We start from the raw sequence: 20,887 nt of genomic DNA, 5'->3' as shown, positions 1-20,887 counted from the left end.
GGTGACACGACGCCGAATATCGACGACAGAAATTTCGACCTCGGGAATTATTATATACGGTCGCCGAGATCGGAAGTAAACGTGACGGCCAAGAAAGAGCCGAGGAACTCTCCGAGCCGCAAGAAATATCGTGTTCCATGCGCAGACGAAAATCCGCAGAAATGGGAGCAACGATATTCTAAGCTTCGCGCCCGATGTCTCAATATATTGCATCCAGTTGCACCTCCGAAGAGACGCGTTACAATGCACGCCAGCAGTGCATACCGCACCGGCACGACAGGAATAAATTTGAATCTACGATCTTGATAAACGCAGGGAGCGCGGAATGAGAACTTGTTGCCCGGAGAGAAAAAAGAAAGAAACGTATTTCCTCGCAATCCTCGCTGCATTTATGCTCGGGCACGTGCGCGAAGAAGGGTTTACCTCAATGGTCAATACCAATCAAATCGAATGTATCTGTCGTGTCAAACCTTTTATATATCTCTTTATATTAACGTACACTGAGAGAAAAATGTTTGGTATTTGTAACTATAATTATATATTACTATAATTATGATTATTACTGCTATAATAATAACAGTAACTATGTATATAGTTCTAGCAACAAATGTATATAGTTGGCAATCTAAAATGACTATAATTATAGTTATTATAAAATAGTTTAAATTACCATAAAAATTATCACTTGAATCATTTTTATGGTAATTTCAACTATTTTATGGTTATAAATTATAATTATAGTCATTTTAGGTTGTCAACTATATACATAGTTATTGTTGTTATTATTATAGCAGTAATAATCATAATTATAGTAATATGTAATTATAATTATAAATACCAAACATTTTTCTCTCAGTGTAGCACTTCGTATCCGCCGAAGAAACTCGATTCAAGTACATACCTCGAAAACGGATCTGTGAAGTTGGCATTTTATTAATATACAAATCTTTTACTAATTTCAACATTTTTTTATTAATATAAAAAAATTGTCACATTTATGATGAATATATACAAAGCCTTTGAATAAATCAATATTATAAAAAGGGAGCATAAAAGCCTACGCAAGTTCTTATAGCAAAAAAGCATTCTTTATACAATCTCACTATAAAAGAATATAAACGTTTCGACCTTATTATTAGATTATTCTCAGTATTTTATTTACACTTTTAGAATTCTAATTATATCGCTTACTTACATGATGTGCAAGCGATAAATAAGCGATGTTAGTTATAATTAGATGTTTTATTACTTGACACTTTTCTACAGTTCCAACTTACATGACATGCGAGCGATAACTAAGTGATATAACTTATAATTAGATATGTTCCATTTGACACTGCTCTATATAGTTTCAATTAAATTAAAATTCTAAAATTGCAAATAATACTGAAGATGATTTAAAGACAAGTCGAAACGTTTATATTCCTTTGTTATAAGATGATTGTATATAAAATGTTTTTTAAAGAACTTGCATGGATTTTATGTTCTTTTCTTAAACAAAATAATTACGTATAATTGCAGCAGCACTTTTCATTCTACAGAATTTAATCCACTTAACGCTGTAAATGTTTGACCAATCAGAAAAAAGAACTTTACGAACTGATCAATCAAAGAATGCTTTAAAGCAACGTGAAGTAGAGAGAGATTGCATCACAACATAAAAATAAAAAATATTCCGCATTTTTTTTCTATCAAAAAAACCAAAAATGAAAAATGTGCTAACTTCAGAGATCCTTTGGAAGCTTTCTCTTCTCATAATTGTCCCATCGTTCTATTATCCTATGCGAGTTTTGTTCTTCATTTTCGCGCGGCGGGTGATATGCGGCGCGATCAACAGAATATATTTTAATTATTCGCGCGCCAACGATGATATATGCTACGTCATGCAGGCGCACGAGAAGGATACTTTGCGGAAAGGGTGGAGAAAGTTTGTAAAGTTCGGAGCAAATGAGGGCAATGGAATTCCGAGTCGCTCGTAGAATCACGCATCCGAGCGTGCAGTTGCCATAAAGTTGCACGCGTAGTGCACATTAACGCGCGATCGTTAACGACGTTGTTTTTACCAACTTGGATCAGCAATTCCCACCGATGTACGGTCGATATTTACGAAGGCTTCGGACGCCACCCTTGGTACCCCTTTTTGTATCGTGAGAGACTACGTAAACACTTTTGCAAAATGTTTATTAAACTACTGTCGCACCGTGCTGCTACATCACCGACTACGTTGCATTTATACCCGTGGCTTCATCGCATTCTCGATGCGAGAAGTGTCACGGTGACAAATTCCAACGTTTGCCAACCAGACGAAAATCTTGACAAACCGGGGCAATGAAATTCAGAGGGATGGAGAGAGGGGGGGGAGGAGGGGGAAGGGGCTCTCTCTCATGCCAAGTACACAGCTATGATGGTGTAGCGTCGCGCTACATCACGTTGCACATTGCAAATACGTGGTACCACGAGAAGCGCGAAGGATACGAGCGTGAAGGGTAGTTCAGCAAATGGAGCAGCAGTCGAGATGCAGAATAAATTTTAGAATGATTTATTTTTGTAATGTTTACTTTCCGGCGTACTCTCGTCCTCTTTAAACGCTCTACTTCGTTTAACTTGGCGAAATGCGCTATTATGTTTATATCATATGAAATACACGTGTCCCACCTTTTTCTAGAATGGAAAAGATAAATGCGATTTTTTTTTTATTTTCATCTACGTGCAGTAATTTTGCTCTCTTTTTGCTTCCATTTATTTTTATCGACGTTTTAATAATTCTGAAATAAAATATTGCAAATCCAAGTGTGCGTAGTAAGTGTCTTCATGTATGATTTAGTTTTCGACGTAAAAATAATTATACCACAAAAATAGATTTACATATTTAAACGTGTAATATTTTACACGGAACACTAGATCACATACGAGACATTTATTGTACACTTGGAGATTTGCAGCAAATGAAATAAAAAATGCATGGAAGAAATGTAATTCAATGTACAGTTTGTTCTCATATTGTTCATCCTTTAGCGGCTATCGCTATAATGGCTTCTGGTATGAGCGTTCATCTAATTTTATTCTCCGCGCGCGAGCGAATTTTACGATCTTGCCGTCTTGTCTAGCCAGCGACATCCGCGCCATTTCTCAATCTATTAAATAACCATCTCGCTGCCGAGCCTGTGAACGAGGGTGAAAACAAAAGGCGCGCGAGACGGTAAGACAATACGATGATGAAGACGGATGTCCCAGTGGCGGTGGCTTGCCGTTGGCGCGGCTTACAAATTTGCAGTGGTTGCGGAGCAAGAACGGACGATGGCGCGATGGCGTTGGAAAAAAAAAGGGAATGGAGGAAAAGCGAAATGGAACAAGAAGGCGGGTCGGATGCGAAAAGTGGCTGTTGGCTGTTGGAAAAACAAGACAAATCGCCTTTTAACCCTCCCTCCCTTCCTCGGCACGGGAATAGCCTTAATTGGTCGGCGGAACGAGCGACGCCCGGAAGCTCGCTGTAACCACTTTACCTAACGCGAGTTTTATCACGGAGAGCTGAACGTATCGATATGAGTAAATGTATCGGTTCGTAAAATTTACGGGGGAGAAACGTTGCACTATACGTCCCATACGTATGTCGTGTCTGCGCTTTATGGATGCATCAGCATTCCCGCGCCTTCGATCGCGGGTAAACGTTTCCGTTCCCCAGGGAGAAACGGACGCTGGAACGGTCGTACGATCGTACACGGGTGAGATTGCGACTTCCCTTATCTTTTTCTGAGCTTGATCGCGAAGCTATGACGTAGAACGGCAAACACCTGTCCGTACACACGATTATCTGAGTCATCTGATACGAGGGGAAGGAATCATCGATCGAAACCGCAATGGAAGTCTCTTTCTCTCTCTCTCTCTATCTCTCTTTCTTTTTCTTGTATTATAGACTTTTTGTTATACGAACAGAGATCCAAACCACACGATATCGGGTATCATTTTCTGAACACTAGAAGTGCCAATATTACTTACTCGCTAAAACGCTGATAAATCTATAATGTCAAATTATATCCAATTTGAGTTATTTTTAATCATTTCTATAGATCTCTCGTCATTACTCTATAGATCGTCATTAATTTCACTAAAACAACTTGTGTGTCGAATTAGCCTGGATACGTTCTCTTGACTCGTAATTTGAAATGGGTAAGAGAGGAGTTATATTTGCCTTTATATTTCAGTTATGTTTCATGTCGAATTATTTTTTGAAAGATTTGTAATGATTCTTTTATATCGCTGATGAAGGATTCTGCACTTATTTCTGTAACGATCGGTTTTTCAATGTTAATTTTGTTCATGGTCTAATAAAGTACATAATTTTTGACATCAAATTTTATTGGTTTCAAATTCTTGTCCTATTTGTTACATTAATTGTAATTAACACGAGCTTGTTTTTATTAATGTTATTTTAAGTAATTTAATTTATGAAAATGTATTAAATTTAGTTTATTATTTATTAAATCATACGTTAATGGACAATGTCTATTTTGAAATTAATCAGAAATGGATTTATTTACATTTTGACGCACATGGAAATTAAAAATATAATAAAACGTTATATTTAACTCAAAAGAATGAATTATCATTGCTCCTTTAGTATTTAATAGTGAAAGACCAAGCAAATAAATTATTATAAAAATAAAGAAAATAATAAAAAACGAAATGTTTCATCAGTATAAAAGGCATAATTACTGAAAAGAATCGAAAAATTTCCTAACTTTTATGTAAGAAATATAATATTAATTTAAAAATAAAAACGGTCAATAATGACCGCTCGGTAGGTATTATACTTCTAGTGTTCAAAGAAATCTACTGTTTATAAGACTATTACGGATGTTGCGGATAAAGATCTAATTAAACGCAAATTAAACCGGGATTATTGTATACTCTTTTCGATTAAATTACATCATGCCGCACGGTGAAAATCCTCTTCATAATGGACGTCAAGAGCGAAGCACTTGCAAAGAAACGAGAAGCACGATGGATCAAGTTAATTAAACCGGAGATAATAAGATCTACGCGTAAATCTTTAATTGTTTCATTTTATGCGCATTAGCTTGTTGGAAGCAAAGACGTATTTATCAGACTTATCGTATCTTTCAAATACTTGACGTCAAAGTAGTCGCAATTAATGCAAGCTGGAAGCGCGCTGTTCAGAATCTGTATGTTGTAAAATGCATCGGTCAGTTTTACGAGCGTTTTGATACTTCAAAATCAAGGGTGGACTTTGCAGTCCGGAAATGATATTTCAGATCTCCACGTATCTCCCATGAGATGACTATGAAAACTTTTGCGAAATCGTTTGAGAGAGGGCCGTTTGTTATTCCGTTTGAAGCTTGCGTGGAGTACGTCAAATTTATCGAATGTATTGCGAAGACGCGATCGACTGAGAGCTACCTGCCCGTGAGAATTCGTTTTCGATTGCGCATCAAGCAAAATTGAAGTAGGAGAATGTGTGTGTATGCGTGCGTGTATGTGTGTGAGAGAAAGAGAACAGCTTAGATACACACACACAGACCGATCGATAAATAACAAAACTAGCGAAGAGAGAGCCAACCGCGCTCGGTTTAAGATATTTTCTAGCATGCAGGTTATTGGAATTGCATTACCGGTGTTCAGCTGATCGCTGATTACCGAGGGATATCTGTTTCTGATAACGGCGCGTTCGATAATTACTACGGCAGTTTGCTGTTTATTAATTATCGGCCTGGCAGGCAGCCGTATTTTGCATTATTCTCTTCGGGTGCCGATCGCGGATAATTAATCGCGCTGCCATGTCGAGGCAATTTTCGGAAGTATATTAAAGCGCGCTTACTATATATAAGCATATATAAATATATATACTTTTATATATATATATATATACATACACATATATACATCGCGCGTTTCATATTAAATTAGTTTTAAGAAAGTACGCCGCAGTTGTCGGCAAACTAATCAATCGACTTTATATTTATGTTCGATAAAAACAAAGTTAAAAAGACTCGCCTTCTTATTAGCTTCGGTACAAAGTATCTTCTTCTTTAATTAGTTTACTGGCGTTATATACCTAGGCGCTCTCGAATCCCATCCCTTTCCTTCGCCGGATAGAGGCGAAACTTTTATGAAATATTCCTTAATTATATTTTAATTATGTATCTAACTTATGGCTATGAAAAATAGGCATTTAATTGCCAGAACAAAACAAGCACTTAATAGGCTGACAATCTAGACGTGATCCCATCTTCCCGAGTCAGTAAGTATTCGCGTATAGCGATCAAATCGGCAGTTGCGACGGACAGGTGATTGATTAAGATATTTCTAGGAGCAACTGGGATGGACTTTTTATGTTTCCCGTCAACTCTGAAGAACAAGCAAACGCCACGGCCGGACGATTCTTTAACCCTTGGTATACACGATAATATTTCTGTCCTTTACTATAACACACGATGGATCGTTCGTGTTCCAGGTTTTGTTACGCAGGACACGAATGACTCAATCGTGTAGGTATATTAAGGATTAATTATCTCAATAGTCACACCGTGCGTGAACTGCGGTATCGTTCGCTCGTTTAACACGAGACTCTAAAACGAAAACTACTATGATGGTTTTTGTCGCAGCCACCGGACCGAGTGGATTAAGCGGCCGCACTGCAGTGACTAGTAACACGCTGCTGTCAGCCAGTAATACTTAATAGCGTGCATGTTAACGTTTTCCGCGAGATATTACCGGGGCCGACGGAAAAAAGCAATTGTTATTCGCCGCTGCAAAACCACGGGATAGACGCCACTCGTGACTCGCGTTGATAAAATCACGTCGGGAATTTTGAGAGGAATTTTTCAGGAATTAGAGATCTTCTAAATGAGAATGCGTCGAATACGTGACTTCTGACGAAAATATTTTCAAGAAGTTAAAAATATAATAAAGAAAAAGAAATTATCATTATCGAAGCGCACGGGTACATGGATAATTATGCAAATTTATTTATTACATTACGCGGTTTCATCATCATAAGTTTAAACTTATTTAAAAAACATGGAAATTTTCATAATCTCGCAACACCCACCCTCGTGCCTGGCGCTCTATTTCCAGATCTTCGTCGGGCAAATATATTTCTGACTGACAGTAAGACTTAAATTAAAAAAGTTTTATCTCTCACACTCGATAAGGCTCGGTTGCTGTCGAACGTAATCGTGTCTTTCGCTGCTCCCGAACGGATAATTTATTGCTCAACTTCGCGACGAAATTGCAGTCCCGCGAGGATTTTCCTAACATTCTAACAAAAGCTGAATGAAAAGTCTCACCGGCGATGATGACGCGCGCAGTGTGGCTGATCTGGCCCTCCCCGTTCCTGGCGATGCAGGTGTAATCACCGATATCGTCGTTCTTGATCGTCGAGAGCCTGAGTTCCGTGCCGTCGTTGAATATCCCGACGTCTCGGCCGTTGGGCTCAACCGGATTCGCGTCCTTGTACCAAAGGATCTCTGGTGTCGGAGTACCCTCAGCCTGGCAGTTGAGTATTATCGCATCGCCCAGATTCACATATATCATATCATCCGGCGTTATGCTGAATCTGGGTGGCGCTGCGAACAATAGAGGTGAAATTTCAAATGATTAGATATGATTCAATAGAACTATATCTTATCGCGTTGTATGACTACAATGTGAACTCTACAGAGCGCGGTGCAAACCGACCTGATCTCTATAATATACAACTCTAATAAAATCATTCTCCTGTATTCTCGATTATTTTCACGACCCCAGTAACGTAGTTCTCGCAGAACGAAGCTTTGCAAAAAAAAATGTAAGCCGTTTATCTTTTTGTAAGTGAGGACGACGACGCTTGGCACTTTCACGACAGAAAATGGCCGCGGGTAAATGACGTTAGAAGAACAATCAAGTCCGACCAGAGGAGGTGGACGTTTAGAAAATGTTCCTCGAGAAGTTCCGTCCGCGTTTTTATCGCCTGTCCTCTTTTCATCCTGGAGAAATCACAATGGTTCGTCGCTGTCCGTTCGTTCGCGGCCGAACGATGACGCAAAAGAGTGTTTTCTCTCGTTTTAAGACGTACCGTATAAGATCGACAATTTCGGACGAGGGAATACGGGAGCGGTCGAGAATGGAAAACGAGGAAAAACGGGTGATTGAAATAATGCAAATTTTTCACGGCGTAATGGTTAAGAAAACCATCCTCCGAGCGATATTCCCTTTCTTCCGCAAGACAAAATTGTTCCATTGGAAAAATTTTAATGACGTACGCGCAAGAAATCCGATAGAATCGGAAAGGGCTCAAGTAAATATTTCTGCAGAAGCTTCACGTAGAGTTTCTTTCAAATTGTTGCCATTCGGAGCTGCTCTCTTTCTCTGTTTTCTGTTTTTCCAGGATATTGTCCGCTACTATGCACCGTCTGCTTGCTCCGTCGTTATTCGAAGACGAGGAATTTTAATTTCGAGAGCGACGCTTCGCGGAAGATACAGTAGCGCCGGAGATGAGGAAAGCGGAAAAAGAAAAAGGGGAGTGAAGTGACACGATGGGATGCGACGGTTTATGACTTTAACGCGAGCAAGCGACCGAATGGAGCCGGCTACAAAGTATAAAGGAATCTTAAGCGCCTTCTGGATGCCTCAAGTATTTTTCCCTTTGATGCCGTTTGCGGATCTGTCGTCATTGCCGTCGTCGTCGCCTTCGTTGTTGTTATTGTCGAGTGTGACCGAAAGCTTGACAGAGAACAAAAGCTGCGAACAGAGAAAATAGGGAATAAGCGGAGCAGACTGACGGGGAAAAGGGTGGATGAGGTGTGATGAGGAAAAAAGGGAGAACAACGCAACACATCCTTCTCGAGCCATCTAAATGTTTCTCTTCCCTCCAGCCCTTCGTCGTTTATAGCCGAGCAAAACGTGGCAATAAGTTTCTTCCTTCTTTCTCCCATCGCTTTTCTTCATTTTTTTTCTTCCTCTCTGTCCCTTTTCTCGTCCAGTAACACAATCTTTTTGCGATCTTCCTTTCCATTTTATTCACCGTAAGCAGGGACGTCGTTCCTCGGGAGATTTCGTCGAAGGGCGATGAAGGGCACGGCGAAGAACTCCGGAAGAAGATGTAAGTTCGAACTGCGCGCTGAGTAAGCAAGAAACATAACTTCTTCCACGACGCGCGAACTTCGGGAACGCCGGGGAACGGGAGCACGACGGGGCGTGGTTGCACAGTGTTTGCTGAATGTACAATTCGCATCGAGACGCATCGGAGAACCGACAGCAGTGGCGATGGTGGCGGTGGTTCTTTCTGAAGCGTCTTTTATGATCCACGTGCTTTCCCTCTCTTGACAGGAAGTCACGTCGACGAGGTAAGCTCGAAGACGCGGTTGGGATGAGAAGGAACGCGGGCGACAGAAAAAGGAATACTTTCGTGTACTATACTAGTTGATGTGTTTAACCAAGTGCAAAAGGAGGATATTCCGAAATTTTATGTGTCTCCAACAATACGCGAACGCGTTTCTTTCCCCTGATCGATGCGTGTTTCTCGATGAGATCAGTTTTCATTATCAAACGTTAATATATACACACGTATTCTTACTTAAATACAAGTAAATTTAGAAAATTTTATGCTCGAGAGACAAGTAATAAAATTAGCACAAACAAAATGCTTGACATATGTTTTTCTATATGTTTTATTTTTACTAATTTTATTTAAATAAATTAGTAGCATTTTTGTGACTCCAAGAATAAATCCAGTACAAATAAAATACGTATGTGGGCCTTCGCGGTGGTAATGCATAAATTATGTATTCATAACATGATAAGATATAATTTGCAACTAATTGGAATGTATTTATCAAACAAAATTAAAGTAAACGCAAACATTTCGTCTTTGAATTTGAGTCCTTTTCAATGTGGAAGTCAAGTATGAATGATTAGTGGTTCATACTTGACTTCCGTACTGACAAGGACTCAAATTCAGAGTCGAAATATTTACATTTACTTTAATTTAATAAGTACATCCCAATTAGTTGCGAATTATATCATGTTATGAATACATAATTTACGCACCACCAACCGTGGCTCATATAGGTATTGGATTTATTCTTGGAACCACAAATATTATTAATTTAATTTATTGTAATAAAATTATTATTAGTAATAAATGAAATAGAGAAACATACGTAACTCATATTATTAACTTCGTTAAAAATATTAACAATATTAGTAAAATATTGTTAAGATTAATGTAATAATAAAATAATATATAATTATATATAAAATGTGTGAAGATACATTTTTCGTATATTATATACATCTCTTTTCCAACAAATTATGAAAACTTGCAAATTCACCGAATTATTCAAACGTGGCCCTAACTTACGCGGTTAACTTCTTGCAAGTGTTATAAAACTGCATTAGCCGAAGTCGTAAAATCTTCTTAAGTTCAAAGTGATATTAACGAGGCTATTCGAAGCAGAAATAACGTAATTTCATGTTATATAAGCTGGACATAAAAGCTCCGGCTAAGAGCGCGTTTAGCACATAGTGGATATAACTTTTATTACTAGCAGACAACTTTACGTGAATACCAAGTTCTTTTTTTCATCAAGTTCCATATAACATGAAAGTAACTTTTCATTTGTACTTTCCACTGCTCATTTCACAGCGATGCTAACTCAAATGTGTCAAGAAGAGATTACATCGTCCCGCGTTTTATGTTAATCCTGAATATTAAAGACACTTGCTGTCGCGAGTTGCATTCGCAATTGTTTGAACTAGAAAATACGTGAAAATTGAGACTACTTACCGTGGACGTCTAGATGAAACCAGGTACCGTTCTTGTGACTGTTGGGCGACCTGTTGAGGAAGACGACCTTGCACTTGTACCATCCTTGATCACTCTCGCGGATATTCGTCAGATTGAGGCTGGCCTGGCCGTACGGTGAATTCTCGCTCACCCTCGAGACACGACCCTCGTATCCTTCGCCACTGTGGGTCGGATACGACTCGTACCATATGTATATCGGTGTCTCCTGCCCCTTGCACCAACACCAACACTCAACATAAACGAGGGATCGTAACGAACGAGTATAAAGCCGGTGCGAGCATTTGTCTAATTTTATTTAAAATCGTGAAAGAAATTCATTAGGGAGGAATTTAATAACTCATATCGGACACTCGCTTGAGAATATTTCAGATCTCAGTCGCGGCATTCACGTGTACGACTGAGAAAAGACATTCACGTTATGTTGTGAAACTTTTATCTCGAAAGGGGATCCGAGAAACCTTTTCTAATGATTTCATCATTTTTGCAAGGTGACCGAAATGAAGTTTTAATATCGCTAACGGGGCGGGTCAGGATGTACTCTATTATTCAGGGACCTTCCTTCTACACGCGCGATCAAACCTCGTTACTCACTCGCACCGGCCGTAAATCATGAGATGATAAATGATGAGACAAAGGATGCAGCATGTCTGACGAGTGAAACGATCCACGGGCGTTATCCTCGAACGCCTGGGGGTCGCTTGCTCCTCACGCAAGGGAGGCAAGACGTGAAATGAGAACAACAGGCGATCACGACGTCTCCACGTGTCCGCGCATTTTGAAAAAACGTTTCGATATGATTGCATATGGATGACGTCGTAAAAGATTGAATGATTTTTGCGTATACTCAATACATGTCAGATGTGCATGCATTAATTGTTTTAGATACTCATGCACTTTTTTCTTCGTAGGAAACGAAAATGCGGTAAGAGCGACGGTGAGCAATTCGAAGTGTCGAAGTTCAACTTTGAGGAAATGAATCGCTAATTAAAAGTTTCCGCGATATTATTTACGTAATAGAACGAGAATAGAGATTCGCAGTGCTTCTGAAAGATAGCAGAGAAGGTGCAAGAATGTGCAGGAACAATTGTTCGGTAGCCTTTGCAAGTGAGCGCACTCGACGTGCGATAAGAGATACAGCAGACAGTGCAATCGTGCTTTTGATTTTCAAAAGACATTAAATAAATTACGTTAATGAAAATATGATAAGCGTCCAATAATAATCATTGAAAGGTATAATATGAATGATGTTATATACATATATCACTGGATTATTTATATTTAAATGTTAGTGATCATCGGCACTTCTCAAGGGATGAATATGTGCAAAGTGTTTATATTTCGAACATACAAAGAAATTAATACACAGAAATAAAGCGTGATATTGTTTTATTTCTAAAGTTTTACAAAGACTTTAGCCATGCAGAGAGAAAGATAAATTGCTTAGCAATATCCATAACTTTAACGAAAATATAAATTGCATTAATATCGATATCATCTTATGTTTGTTTCCACTATTATAGATTAACTTTAATCTATTCCCTAAATTGTTTGGAATGGAATCTCATTTTAAAGAGCGAAAATTGCCAGTCCTGAAAAAGAGTAGCTCAATTTTCAATCTGTAAGAGTGAGATTTCACTCTTCAGAGTGAGACTCACTCGAAAAGTTTTAGAGAGTACGTTCAACTTGGTTTCTCTCTAACTCTTAGAACTAGAAAAAAATAAGGAATAAGTTGGCTGAGATTTAAAGTTAATCTACAAAGTTAATCTCATAGAAATGAGAATTAGGCAATCACTAAAGCTGAAAGCGTAATTCTAAATATTTCCTTCGAGTCCTAATCACAATTTAGGTTACGAGGAGACCGCGCATTATCGTTTATTTTTAGCAGTATGAGTTTAGCGATGTCGTCTCATCATAAAGAGAATATATGAACGATATGATGAGCGTACGGGGTTAGTGTCGTTTTATATACGCGTCATTACGTTGCCGTTGCGGAAAATTACGTCCTGTTAAGCCGGATGCTAAAACTGCTGGTAAGCACGTATATTTGAGCGAGCCTCCGGAGCTAAAACGGCCCATGTAAACGCCTGCATTAAAATCCGCTGCGTTATCGCTCGTATTAATGCATTTGCTTCAAGACATTTAATCCGTACAACGATGCGCGAGAGATCCAACGAAATAAAGTCGCCATCTCCCTTCCTTTTCATGTTTATGTGTACACGATATTTAATACGGAGAGGTAGCACAGATTTAATTAGATCTTCAATCACGAGCCGTGAATTGTGTCTCATATGCCGGCATTTCGTTACGTGCGGTAGTTAATGACAAAATTGCGACGATTTTGATGTAACAAGGCTCAATGATCTTGGGTTTGATTGATAGCTGCGCCGCATATCTAAGTGTGTCATAAGTGACTTTATATATATATAAATGATTTAGTTTTCCCTGTAAAAATAATTCGCTATACTGCATATAAAAGTGGATTTACACATTTAAACATATAATATAGTGCTATTTTTGCACAAGAAACTAAATTACATACAACAATATCAATTTTATCTAGCTCGGAATTGCAATGATAGAAACATTAAATACAAATAATTAGATCAAAGGTTAAAACTAGTTTACTAAAACGTCAAGAAGGGATTAAAACTACTTATTCATTAATATACAATACACGGAACATTTCAACTACACTATTTTTTTCAGCAAAATTATAATTTAAAATAAATTAATAATGTGGAAACAAATTGAATACATGAACAATTAATATTGAAAGTAAAACTACTCTTCTTTATACGTCACATACTGAGATCCGCATTAAAACCAAAACTATTTCTTCGTTGAAATGCGAGAAAAAAGTAAATCATATAATATATACGTGAAATATTACACATTTGGATTTGGAGTATACTCATCGGTGAGTAGAGATAAAATTTCCGAAGGTGGAAACTCTCAGCGCAGTAAAATTTTACCGTCGCTAACGAAGTTCCAGTGACGTAAATTGATTAGATCGCGTCTTGCGATCGATTCGCAAAGGGCTCCACGATAACGACGATCACGCTGAATGCGGTTTGCGAAGCACGTAAACCACTAGCGTGGAACGGCGTAGCGGTCGACAGAATCGTAAGTCTTGGTCCCGCATAAATCCCGCCGTCACCGACGGACATTCGTCGCTGCAGCGGAAAATAGCTTTTGGAGACGTAGATCGCCGCGTTTGGCACATGGGGCAACGCGGTGATATCCCGACGTTTGATGGACGGCAATCTTTCTTCCTCGGAAAAAAAAAAGAAAGATAAAATGAAAAAAAGAGAGGAATGAAAGTACGTGTGTACGTCTCGTGGAAAAGTCTCTGTGCGGAAAAGTCGCGAACGAATGGTGTCTTACGTTGAGCATTGACTGCCCCAGTTGACGGTTTCTATTTCGAGCTGTTGGCCTACTTGCGGCAGCGACGACTACCGACGGCGACGACCCCGACGGTGATGACGACGACGTGCAACCTCGTGTGATTTCAATATTATTCTCCCCGGGTGGCGCGTAGAGCGTGCCGCGGTGGCATGCTCGATATTACGAAGCCGAGAGTTATTGCACGATGTACCGGCTGGTGCCGGAATATCGATTTAGATTTACACGCTTGCTAAGAGACCTAAGAAAGAGATCGTCGGACTTCACTCCTGTCAACTTCCCGCGACGACAACGACGACAATGATATTTTGCGCTGAAAGATCTTGGCGCATCTACTTTTTCTCAGCGGCATACTTTTAGAGAGAGTAACGCGGAATTCATAATATCAATCGTACCTGTGCAACAAGTACTTGCAGCTTGAAAGAAGTCCGTAATGGACGAAATGAAAGCTTGACAAGATAAATTAGAGAGCACGCGCAGGGCAGCGTTCGCGACGAAGGGAGGAGAAGGACGATGGGGGGGTTGGTTATAGACGGTGTAGAAAGAAAAGCCGAGAAAGGGAGGTAACTCGGATTAACGGGCGCGGAGCAGCCTCTGATAAAGAACGGCAGAAGTGAAAAGGACGACGGGACGCGGGGCGGCGAGGGGAGTTGCAAAAGGGGATTCATGAAACTGGAATAAATTACAGCACTGAATGGCACTCTGGAGGAGTGCGGGACCTATTTTCTCGTCCTTTTCTTAGCGCGCGGGACGCCGGATCGCGAGGTACGGCGAATAGTGGAAGCGGGCGCGAAGGGGGATCAAAGAAAAAAAAAAACAAAGATTTCTCCATCAGGGTTGCACACATCCAAACTGCCGTTGGACGAGGCTTTCAGTGAAAATAAGTCGTTCCCTTTCGCACGAGTGCCATGCCGGCGCCCCGTGTTTACACGTATGCGCGACAGTCATGTGGGTCACTCGCCTTCGTTTTATTTTTCATTCCTGGCATTTTATTCATGTAACTCCGCCTGTTCTCTCTTTCTCTTTCCCTCTCCCTCTTCATCATGTCGGTCATACTTGCGAACACACACTTCTCGTTCATAACTTTGTACTTCAGTCAGAATTCTTGTATTTCTGCAATTCTAGCAATATCAGTAATTTTTGTAATGTGTACCTTTGTAATATTTGTACTTGTAATTTGTAATATGTAATTTTAATTTTAGTAATTTGTAATGCTACCGCGACATTCTATTTTCTCGTTGAATACCCTGACACAAATTCTTTGTTACGATTATACTGTTAATATGTATTAAAAATTACATTTTCTTCTATGTTCTTAGAGGGCTTGCCTTAGAACATCAATAAACGCTTTATCTATCTATTTATCTATCTATCTATCTATCTCCCCCCCCCCCCCCTCTCTCTCTCTCGTCGATGAAATGTGACGTGGACGGACTCGTGTTTACATAGCTCAGATCCCAATTTCTGAATGATGAGACGTAACATATCGTAGGTATTGTATTTTTTTGCAGCGAATGTAGGATCGCTTTTATGGCATGGAGATTGTGAAAATAGCACACGTACATTTTCAAAATTACCATATTGTGTCTAATGTAATTTTTTTTATATCAGAGCGAAGAATACTTTTGTTACTTTTTTTTTTATTAAAATAAAAAGAATGTAACTTTCGGTTATAAGATTTTTAAAGAGCGAGTAACGGAAGCACTGTACACCGTGTGATGAGGTACCGAGGTATCGAGTACGACAGCATGTACTTATTGGCTAATAATATTTATCTGGCCGATAAAGTCGCTTTATTGAAAAAAGGAGAATGAGGTGCCACCTCCTTCCCGATAGTCAACGTGTCAGGCGACGTGTATCGATAATTCAATCCCCGTGGAATGTCCGCATGCGCGGGAAACGAAGTATCGATAAACTACAAATGCGGTCGTAACTTCGTTTGTCTTATTACCTTTGCACTATAAACATATCCCGTGTTCGTTTCCATCCCTGATCAAAGTACTTCGTCAAACACGCGTCGTATCGAACAATTTAACAAAAGTTTCGCTGACTAGCTCCACCGAAATATTCGTACAGAATAGATGATAGGTATGTATTTATTGTAATAGATTGCGTGCGCGACGCGACATTTGTTGCGAAAACGCAAATTACCTTTTTCGTACAAACGAGCAGATAAATCAATTAAAACCGGCGAAAACCATTTTTCAATGCATCCCAATAAAAAATTTAGTCAGCCGAAGCAATCCTCGGAAAATTGAACTCAATAATTCAGGATATAACACTGCTACGTAATGGCGCATAAATGGATGACAAATAAAACAGTTCCACAACAAGTGAACGAGAATCATGTGTGGGCTGCGGGCACTCTTGTTCCTTATGCGTATATCACGATATATCACACAATCGCTCGGGTCATCCGGCGCTCGGCTGCGGAACTTATTGCGGAAATTTTGATAATTCATCCCCCGAGCGACATCGGACGAGGCTAGTCGCGCTATAACCGACGTGCAGGGTTGATATTTAAGGTAGTTGCCGTATCCTCCGGAGATCGAGCCGAACCCGAGGCTAGCCGAATGAATTAAATGTTAATGAAGGGTTGGTTCTCGAAATAGCATAGCACCGCCACCGAGCCCGCCACACGTCGATCGATCTGGATTTGTAAAGCTGCATTGACAATTTAATTTGCTCCCCTGTGGTAAAGTAGACGTGCGTATTAACGTTTTCAATATTAGATTTTATTGATAATGCCGGTTATTATGCGGAAATATATACTGCGGCTTGGCTGATATGAGGATTAGTGGATGTAAGCTTTAGATTTATATTCAATTGAATTATTGATATACTCAATGTTATTATTATATTACAAACTGCGGTATTGCGGTTGCGACCCTTATACTGCAATTTCAGTGACGCCGATTATTATGCAATGTATCGACGTGCCGACTTAAGCTATCTGCATGAAAATTCATGAGCGTCCGCCGATTGTGCTTGAAATTCGATTTGGTTTTCATAGAATCGAATTTATCATCCCTATTTTATCGGACTATTACCGACTAATAATAGTTCGACTAAAGCTACGGTAGAATTGCGAATTCTACGTCTTTGCAGCAGTTAATGAATATTTCAGGGGACCACTAAGTAGCAGGTGAGTTTCTACGGAAATGTTATTAGAGATCGATATCATTTCCGCGAACTCTAACTGGCGCAAAGGTGAAGGGACTTCATGAAGAAACACGATATATTCCTGTGAATCGATTCAGGGAAGTTTCTATCGATTCTTTTTACAAAGTTAAAATATACAGGCTGAGTAAATCGTTTTTAATTGAAAAACGTTGGCATTCTGTTTGAATACTTCGCTCGAATGCATTATTTCTTACACCTCTTTGATACTAGAAGAGAACCACGATACAACAAATGTATAGCTGCATGATAGTGATAGATAACGTTGACAATTACATTATTCATGAAGCACTATTTTATTAATACGATTTTAATGTACGGAGTGTTCTGGTGCTTTACGAAGTACTTTCCACTGCTTTGCACTTTCTATCATGAAAGAAGTTTATTAATATTCCCAAGAAGCGACAAGGGCAACGACCGACTAGTGCTTCACCGGGAAACTTCTTGAAAGTCAATACCATTTTCACGAACTTGTTTAGCAAAGATGCGAAGTAAAGGATAGGAAGCTAAGAACTCGCAATAGCCTTGTTTCACGCGATTCGTTCTGTCGCCAGCCAGTCGATAGAATATTCTTCTGAATGCAGTACAGATACCGCGATATTTTCCATCGACACGAAAACATTTGTGTTTTATTCGTTGTTCAAGAGTTGCCCGAACAGATATAAGTTTGCATAGAAATCAACATATCATAATTTCATATTTCATTTAACTTTTTCAGGACGGTCATTGTAGTGACGCTGAAACAGTATCATATTTTGAGGCAAAAAATACAATGAAATAATGTATTATAATAAATTTTATTCAAGGAAAAACTAAAATTTTTTTAATAGACCCTCGTTCTCTATAGGTTAATATTCTATTCAGTGCACAATTCAAAATTTTGTAAATTATATATCGGTAAAATGCGTGTGGAAAAATTTGTGAGTATGAGCTAATGTTGCTACGTTGACGTCTCATATATACCTGTATTAGGAAATTAATTTATCCAACTTCTGAGTGATGCCTTTAAGAAGGAAGTTTGTTAAACGTCACAACGGAGTCATGTAAAGTAATATCCAAGAATTCTTCGTTAAAACACTTTCGCGAGACGATACTTGTTTCATCTAATTGTTTTGAGTGAACAACGCTTAGCTACGATACTTTACCCGATATTTACATCAATATTTAATCGAACTCTTTTGGTTTACGTAAAAGTTTCTAAAACTTTGTTCTGGTAGAGTTCGATCTACTTGGTGTGATCTTAAAGTAGATACATTCTCACTCTCCTTCCATGCGGTGCCACTTCTGCTAGTTTGATATCGAACGATATTTGAATTTCCTGAAGTGTAGTATAATATTACGTTTACATTTTTCCATACTCTATTTCCTCCAAGAACGTGTTAGAAACTTTTTATTAAAATGCTTCTCTACGTAAAAATCTGAATTATATTTTTTTCCCTGCTTTCGTGTATATTTATCGATACCACGCAGGTTTTAATTCTCAAATGCTTTCGCCACTCTGCGTCGCTGCTTCATTAGGACAAACAATCAATATTTGTACTCGCGACCAATTTGCATACTCCGCGTCAACATCCAATTAGGTCAATTTATACAAGCCAACGTTATAACAACCTGTGGTTATGGGTTAAAACGGAGTTCGTTCTTCTAATCGAGAGCCGTGATTTTATAAAACTACGAAACGCCACGGGGCTGCTTCGAATTTGGAACGAGAGCAGCTCATTAATACTTCGCAAACAAGTATGGGCGAGCCCTTGAGCTCTTTCAGAGCGGCGCGCTGTAGAAGTCGATGCCATTTTCACGAGTTTATTTGGATAGAAAGGTTTGGGCGGGGAACAGCAGAAGTGGAAGGTATGGCAATCGGTAGCCCCAGTACTTTATGGAACTCGCTTGCTTTACGCAGCAAGTTCGGTCGCCCTGCTGGAGAGAAACTTACGGAACTGGATATCACTTTTGGGAAATGGCAATCGAGTCCACCCCGTCCTCGGTGAGAACTAATTCCCCGGGGAGGTAGCACCTGTTCTGCCGTAAGCTGCCAACGTCGTAGCGCGAAGCTACCTTCGTGTTTGGACTCCTCGCGCTCGGGATCGCAAATTGCAAATTAAAGGACGTGCAGCAACGGTGGCCGAGCAACTTGGGAAGTATCGTGCGCGGCTTTGTGCGCCTCGCAATTGGCGTGGCGTGGGGTATTATGACGCAATGCGACTCTTTAACTGAATCCAATTTCAACGCTGCATTCGTATGAATTATGTATCCTTCTTGTGAAACTCTGCCTTCCGATGGGGAATCGGCGGACCTGAAAGTTAGCCTCTGGAGTCTTGACCCCTGTTAAGGTGCGATTAACTTAACGCGGACTGACTTAATCCAGGATTTAACTAATTTTACTGCAGTGTAGATATTTGCGTGTCTTTCATCACTATATACTGAATTTGGTTCATCACATTATTTATTTAACGTTTATAAGAGAGCCACTATAATCGTGCTAAAACAATATTATATTTTGAAGTAAAGAATACACAATTAAATAATGAATTATATAACATATATCCTACTCAAGGACTCAACTTAAAAAATAAACTCCCTCTAAAAGTTAACAACAATATAAATAATAGTAAAAAAAATTAAATATTTCTTCTCTATTTTTTTTCTTTTTCTTTGTTCGCTATCATTCGCTTATTTCTTTAACAGATATTTAACCTTCTATTTCGTAGGCCACTTTCGAGATTGACCGATAAGTATCTACGAGCTAGCAGGTCGCACATACGTATAGGTCTATTAGTCTATTCGCGTGACAACCGACAGCTTCTTACGAGCCTCTCCTCACGATAAACAGCAGTGACATGTCTGGCAGAAAGTGTGCCGTTCGTAAAATCGCCGAGTCCTTGGATAGGCTCATTGAATTTCCAGAGCGAAGGGTAGATGACGTTGAAGGGGTGACGGGATAGGCATCTTACGCCACTTTCCATAGTCACGTCAGTAGCAAGAAAATTGTCTCGGCAGAGCAAACACTCGAACGGCTGTTTATCTTTGCCGTGAAATCCCCTCTCGTATATATCCCATGAACGAAAATACCACGGGCGCGGATAGTGTATCTGCGGTCGTCATGTGTAAGTGTTGAAGATGAGCAAACGCACGTACTTGCGTGCGCGTGTTTCTCTATCATGGCACGATGTACAATTCCATCTCTCGATTCTGCGGGCCGTTTACGCGGGATAATAAGGATCTTAATGGCTGGTGCGTACCACGGATTGTTTAACTCAGAAATCATAACTGAAGTCTCTGGGCCTTATGGTCTCTCGTGTGGTTGAGCTGACTCCCGCGCATCTAATTTTACAGAAATACGAGGATGGTTTCTACGTAACTCCATCGCTGAACGCTCTTTCGTCATGTTATACGAAATGTACTCACGAGACTTGCGCGAAATTTGATTAGAGTAGCCAGAGATACTGGAATTTGATGCTTCTGCATTTAATTTGAAGTTTTCTGCTTCATACGTAGATG

The 20,887-nt window shown here is 39.5% G+C and overlaps 1 protein-coding gene across 10 annotated transcripts in view; it reads right to left on the bottom strand.

The window, feature by feature from the left end:
- LOC108767979 (protein turtle) overlaps window positions 1-20,887 on the bottom strand; it is a 269,485-nt gene that overhangs the window by 19,901 nt on the left and 228,697 nt on the right. For 9 of the 10 annotated variants that reach the window (XM_018518147.1, XM_018518138.1, XM_018518146.1 and 6 more), the window contains 2 exons: window positions 10,787-11,012; window positions 7,308-7,586 (listed from right to left, as the gene is read on the bottom strand). In XM_018518147.1, the coding sequence (XP_018373649.1) occupies window positions 7,308-7,586; window positions 10,787-11,012 (505 nt within the window). Of the gene's footprint in view, window positions 1-7,307; window positions 7,587-10,786; window positions 11,019-20,887 lie in introns of all 10 variants that reach the window. The other variant, XM_018518144.1, reaches the window with a different exon arrangement.

The sequence above is a fragment of the Trachymyrmex cornetzi genome, unplaced genomic scaffold (genome assembly GCF_001594075.2).
Source record: "Trachymyrmex cornetzi isolate Tcor2-1 unplaced genomic scaffold, Tcor1.1 scaffold743, whole genome shotgun sequence".
Lineage (NCBI taxonomy): Eukaryota > Metazoa > Arthropoda > Insecta > Hymenoptera > Formicidae > Trachymyrmex > Trachymyrmex cornetzi.
The sequence above is the reverse complement of the archived record's forward strand: the minus strand, read 5'-3'. Positions and strand labels throughout refer to the sequence as shown.